Below are 6,691 nucleotides of genomic sequence, written 5' to 3'. Positions count from 1 at the left end.
TACACTGACAGTGCATCATTCCGTTTGACCATCTACAGGATTAAGTTGTGTTTAACATGCAATACAGTGCATCATTCAGTGTGACTATCTACAGGATTAAGTTGTGTTTAACATGCAATACAGTATGAATTTTGCACATTGATGCACATCTTCAGTGTCACCCTTACGAAGTTGTGTTGACAAGAGCTGTGTGCGAGAATTGGAGCTAATTTGAACGTCAAAGTACATCAACGACATTTCGCATTTTAATTTAACCACTGCTGACAGAGGAGTTCATTCACCGCTCCACTCCTGGTAGTACAGTACTGGGGTTTTCGAAAAACATTCTGACAAATTTCTTGGACACAAGCAACGGGACTCCCCCCTAAGCACACAAAATAACTGTCGCTTCCTTTCGCAGCTCAGGGAAAGGGTGAAGAGATCTTTTAACTCTGTGCTCCAGATTAATGGAGCGTGAAATCTGACCATGCCGGGTATTAAGTCCCAGGTGACACGGTGGGCATGCTCCTTGTGCTGAGACCTAAGAGAGTTGTGTTGTAACTGCATGTGACTAGTGACGGTTAGTGACCTTTTGCCAGACCAGCGCCTTCCGTTCCAATTAGATTGCACGAACCACAACCAGCTACAGTAGCTGGTTATAAGGGAGAAGTCGGATACTGTAGCCTACTGTACAAAGTGTGCACACACACACACACACACACACACACACACACACACACACACAGTTAGCAAAGTAAAAGTTTTAATCAATAAGATTGTTGGGTTCACAAATGTCTGACTTCACCGGAGGCGCAGAACAATTTCAGTTGTCTATCTATAGACATGAAATGACTCCAAGAGAAGAATCTGGCAATATAAAGCATAATGTATATGCTGTGATGTATGTAAACACAAGCTGCTTCATTCCAGGGCATGTGAGCTATTTGATACTGAGATTACCCTTTACATACTAAACATTTATTTATTTGATAGCCTATTCCCATTTTCATTAAGTTTATTTTTGGACTTTTTTTGCCTTTATTTAGATAAGACAGTTCAGGGTGACTGACAGGAGCTGAGAGGAGACAGATTGGGACTGGGTTAACACAATGTAGATCTGATTCAAACCCAGGGCTGCTGTGGACACCAGGGCTTGTCCATGGTTGGGATGCTTCTGCTTGTCCAGGCCGATGTCAATTTGCTAAATCAAGTATAATGGGTGCCCACTTCCACTGATATCACACAATTACACGTAACATCACTAGATGGAGACATTTCCACACTTGTATAGGAGAAGCTAATGCTTACCAGAACTACTTATTCACTCTCATTTGTCCTTCCTTTCCTCAGTTATAATGTTTAGAATGTGTACAGATAATGTCTACACCTCAGTTAAAATGCTTACCCCAATTCAAAATTACATCAGCATTTTGTGACCATATTGTGCCTTTGACTCAGAAATATATCAGCTTGGGAAATTAACATAATTCTAGCCTCTTTCTCTTAACTTAAGGAGCAAAAGAAAATATTAGGAATTTAAATGATGGAGGAAATATGAGAATATGATCAAAATCTCATATTGATGTTAAATGCAGCTCAATTCAGTCTGGAAGAAAACAGTGTAGACAATGATGAATTTTCCATTCCGATGGTTTATGGGTTAAATAGTTAGATTTGCATGTGATGAAAGCCCAACTTGGTTGTTTTCATGAGAATGTGAAACGTCTGTCTGTGTGGCAACCCTCGTCTGATGTGGCAAATAACACCAGGTAGCTCAGTAGCGGAAAGTGCCTCTGTGCCAACATTCTTATCAGAGTACCATCATTGCACTTCACAAGGATTGTGAGCCATCACCAGAGTCACAGTTCACCTTCACAGTTCAGTTTGCCTTCACTGAGCATGTAGAGGGAGTTTCTCAATTAGAAATGATAAAAAATATATATTTTGGTCAAATGCCATATGTGCGCTTATTATCAGAATACAAGCATTTCTCAAGAGGACATGCATGAGAACACCTTTACCTCAACATCCTCAATGGTTCAATAAATAGGTCAACCGCGACAGCAGCCTTGTCAGTGATTGCGCTACACATGTGCTACAAAAATGTTTTTGAAGCTGGCTGACAATGGCAGAAAACAAATGGCCTAGAATATCCCAGAATATCCAAATCCTCTTGAGAATCTACACTGCACAAATTGGACACACAATTACATGAAACAGTTTAGTTGAAACACATCTACTTTTAATCTGCTATCTGTAATGGAGACAAGTAAGGAAAGTATATACTGGGGAGAAAACGGGTTTGTCATTAAATTAAACTCCACAGCCACAGCTATGCCACAGCAATGAATCCATCCAACAGAATCATGTCAGATCAATGTGAAGCGCTTGAACTGTCTGAAAGTACTGAACCAGTAAGGCAATGGGATGTCTTGGTGTCACCATTTCATTGTGTTCCCATGAGCCTTTCGAAGAACACTGATACTCATGCAGCTAACAATGTTTTCAACTTCAATGAATGCTTCTTAATAGGCAGAACACATTTAATATGATCATCCTTTAACATTGCAATACTAAGTACAACTGAATGGCTATTCTGCGCCACCTGTATAACACAATGATGTTGAAATCACATCAATACTTAATATAAACTTAACTTACCGGTAATCAACTTCACTGAAACTACTTGATCAAATTGGGTTATTACAGCATGAATCCATTTTGTGAACCTAGACATTTCATTCATGTGCAACCGATTTCCCATTCTTTTTTTTTCAGTGCACATGAGCAACACAAACCAGCACACACCACACATACACACCTTAGCTATCCAAACATAACTCTGAACATTATTATTCTCTGCTTCCCCTCCTCAACTTCCTCTCGTCACAGTGAAATAACCACAGAGTAAGTTTGGTGGAAAAAAATATGTGGTTGGTGCAAATGCTAAGCACCTGCATCAGAAGCATGAGTCAGAAGCCATGTTCAGTATAGGATTCTGGCTGGGTGGAAGGCGTGTTGACTTTGCCATCCCACTTCTCTAACACTGACATTAGCTCTGAGACCGACTCACGCGCAGTGCTCAGCCAAACAGGCGAGGGGAAAGGTCCTGCTGTGCTACTCATCTCTCAACCACAGAGGCATCACCCGTCTGCTGGTAAGAAGTGCTCTATACAGGGGGCGGGTAGGGGGCTTTTACAATGGCTTAGTGATGATCAGGGGAGATTCTATGAGGGCTTATAGCTTTGGTTGTTTTAGTTATAATTAAGAAGTGGACTTGATGATCTAGGTGGACATATTGTTGTCAGGTATAAGTTTTGTGATTGATATGATTATGATCATTATGTCAGTAGTTGTTATTCCTGTTGTTGTTCATGGGTAGTAGACATTGTAGTGAGTATATAGTAGTACTACTTATCGGTAGGTTAACAGTCATATCTGGCTACTTATTACTGTCTTTGTTTTATGGATTAGACCAAACTCTGAGAGCAATGTGATGGCCCTAAATGAAGAAGTGGGTCATTTATGTTTATGTTAGTTCATGTTGAGGAAGTATATTGAGTTATGTTTTATGAATAACACTGAGGTTGAGGAACTTTAATTGGTGTCATTAGTGTTGAATCAAATCAAATAACCTTCATGATGATCTTTACTCTACTTATTTCAGCACGATGGCGACCTCAACACCGTTGACCACAGCACCGTTGGCCACCGTCGCTGTGAACATCAATCAATCCATCACTTGTGATGTTTTCATCTACCAGGAGGTGGCTCACATCATCTTCCCCATCTTCTACACCATCGTCTTCTTCATCAGTCTCCTGGGCAACAGCCTGGTGCTCCTCATCACGTGCCAGCGGCAGCAGAAGGTCAACGCCACCTCCATCTACCTGATGAACCTGGCCGTGTCCGACGCCCTCTTCACCCTGGCGCTGCCCGGGCGCATCACCTACTACGTGCGCAAGTTCGACTGGCCGTTCGGCGACGTGCTGTGCCGCGTCACGGCCGTGCTCTTCTACTCCAACACGTACGCCGGCATCGCCTTCATGACCTGCATCAGCCTGGACCGCTACCTGGCCATGGTCCACCCGCACCGCGCCCAGGGCCTGCGCAAGGTGCAGACCGCCCGGCGGGTCAGCTGCCTGGTGTGGACCATCGTGATCCTGGAGACGGCGCCGTTCCTCTTCCGGACGATGGTGCAGGAGTCCCAGGGCCGCCGCACCTGCATGGAGTACTTCAACCTGCAGGCGTCGCCCGCCCTGCCCTACGCGCTGCTGGCGGCCTGCACGGTCGGCTTCGGCTTCCCGCTGGGACTCATCCTGTTCTGCTACACCCGCATCCGGCTCAAGCTGTCCCGCTCCAGCAACCCCGTGGTGGAGCGCTCGGGCCGCAGCGGCCGGGCCAAGAGCATCATCCTGGTCATCCTGGCCACCTTCTTGGTCTGCTTCAGCCCCTACCACATCACCATCATGCAGTTCATGGTGCGGAACCTGCTGGCCGAGCCCACCTGCGACGACCTGAAAGGATTCAAGATGGCGCTGCAGGTGACCGTGTCGCTCATGAACCTCAACTGCTGCCTGGACCCGCTCATCTACTTCTTCGCCATCAAGACCTACAAACGGCGCGTGGTCAGCTTCTTCAAGCTGCGCCTGTCCACCACTGGAGCTGTCACCACCAACACCAAAAGCTTGCAAGAGAACAGCAGTAGCAACACATGAGCGACTGCCAAGGAGATTATCATTTGCAGTTCTGTGATCATCCACACTCTGTATATCTGTGGTTTATATACATATGTAGAAATGTAGTAGAGTTCACTAGCAGTGTGAACAAGCTGAGCAGAGTGATCTAGTCGTCTGAACATCTGGGAAGGTAGAGTCAGACATGTGAATGCTATGAGCTACATGCAATTGGCATTCACCAATTGACACCAATAATACACCAATTTGTATTCATTGGTATTGGTCACCTGTAATGGTTACAGGTGAACATAAACATAAACATGTTCTTTATTGTTCAGCCTAGACCAAGGCCTGGCCTAAACCTTAACCCTTAGAGCTTTTTTATTGTTATTATCAATGTCTTGTTATGCAAGTTCTAATATCAGTTGTATGCGTTGTAAATTACAGTACAGTTACAGGTTTAAAAAGGGCTATGGTCTATACAGTATTTCCACAGATGTCTGTTAACATGGAGGCAAAGGGGCCAGTGGTTCCCCTGTATGCTATGCAACTCTGAGTTTTGTGTATCATTTTCTGATAGTATAGCTATAGGATTCCAAAATGTAATATTCAAAAGCTGTTGTGAGGTTGTTCATCTGTGATTCAATGCAACTTTGCGGAAGCACTATATGGACTTAAAGTGATGATGTGAATAGCAATATAGTAATAGTCTGATAAATCTTGGTAAAAGCTTTATTTAGTGTCAAGACACTCTATCCAGTTGTGTACTATTAGGTATTTTATATCAAGTGCTAACGATTTCCTATCCAAGATATTGTACACTTGTGAATGTGTGTGTGTGTGTGTGTGTGTGTGTGTGTTTGTGTGCTAATGCACATTTGCTGATAATTATGGGAGGCTTAAGTGATTCTCTCTCTCTTCTTCCTTCCCTCTATCTTTCTCTCACACCCAAATTATATTTGTGGTTTGACATGTTGCATGAGTGTGAATTTTGAGAAATCTCAAGCATGTTTCACAGTGGAAATTATATTTGTGTTTTCCTTTCAGTCTTACATGTGGCATAAGTGTGAATTTCGAGGATCTCAATAGTATGCCTCACAGTGGCACGGGTGGTGGTGGTGGTGGTAATGTAAGAAATCAATAAAAGGTTTCCAAGAAATTGTTTCCCACATAAATTTTTGTGTACTCCAGACTTGCTCTAAATGGTTGTTTTTATCTGCTGCTGTTACTATCAAAGTAGCACATGGAAACACGAGATGAGGCTTTTAAAATGTCATCTAGATAGCAGATGATCAGACACAGGCATTTGTGGATGCAATCACTCTCCAACAAGGCATGTAATTGTATCTGCACTGATTACATTTGCGAAATCTATGGCACATTCATATGCTCAGCTAGTCTGGCTATCACCATACTAAGCTCAATCTAAGATTGAACATTAGTATGGGCAGGCCGCGCTTTGTTTCTACTGCACAAGAGGCGTGATCAATGGGCATCGTTCGATTGACTCCGTATATGCTTGGATAATCCTTCAACCAATCAGACCAACGATCCAGTGCATCTTTTGGATAAGCTAGTTTCTGATCGGAGCCAAAGGTTCTTTCTGGCAGGAAACGGAGATAGATAGGCAGGTTTCCAGCCTGAGCTGCCGGGCGAAATCCAAATTCGCCGGAAGTTCAGGCAGGGTTCACCCAGCCTGATGCTCAGCACCACTTGACCCTGTGTCCAGTGCGCTATGGACCCATCCTAACAGTTGCCATAGGATGCCTCTCATTCGTCTTTTATATATCCTTCCTTCCTTCCTCGGTCCTCGTTCTCACTGATTTAGATAAAGAATGATGGGGTGGCAACAATGGGATAGTCTATCCAGTGCTAGTTATAGATTAGTGGGAACGAGTCTGGAGGACCAGGCATCAAGGATCGAGGGGGGATGTTGAGAGAGGCCCATATAGAACGCTCAGTGTGGTATTCCCACATGCTCCATATTGATTCTGCATCGCTCCATGTGAGTACTGGGAAAAGGCTCTGGATGT

At 43.8% G+C, this 6,691-nt stretch overlaps 1 protein-coding gene across 1 annotated transcript; it reads left to right on the top strand.

Annotated features, from left to right (window-relative positions):
* The first annotated feature begins 2,996 nt into the window (after window positions 1–2,996).
* On the top strand, window positions 2,997–5,817 carry si:ch211-184m13.4 (uncharacterized protein LOC798560 homolog). The gene is made up of 2 exons (XM_062533424.1): window positions 2,997–3,136; window positions 3,647–5,817. Exon 2 carries the CDS (start codon window positions 3,651–3,653, stop codon window positions 4,695–4,697), a length of 1,047 nt encoding a protein of 348 aa, XP_062389408.1. The 5' UTR covers window positions 2,997–3,136; window positions 3,647–3,650; the 3' UTR covers window positions 4,698–5,817.
* The last annotated feature ends 874 nt before the right edge of the window (window positions 5,818–6,691 follow it).

The sequence above is a fragment of the Sardina pilchardus genome, chromosome 4 (assembly GCF_963854185.1).
Source record: "Sardina pilchardus chromosome 4, fSarPil1.1, whole genome shotgun sequence".
In the NCBI taxonomy this organism is placed as follows: domain Eukaryota; kingdom Metazoa; phylum Chordata; class Actinopteri; order Clupeiformes; family Clupeidae; genus Sardina; species Sardina pilchardus.
This window is presented reverse-complemented; position numbering and strand designations above follow the sequence as displayed.

Bases quoted from the DNA above. Each gene is read 5' to 3' on its own strand.
- si:ch211-184m13.4 (XM_062533424.1), top strand. From the start codon at position 3,651: ATGGCGACCTCAACACCGTTGACCACAGCACCGTTGGCCACCGTCGCT.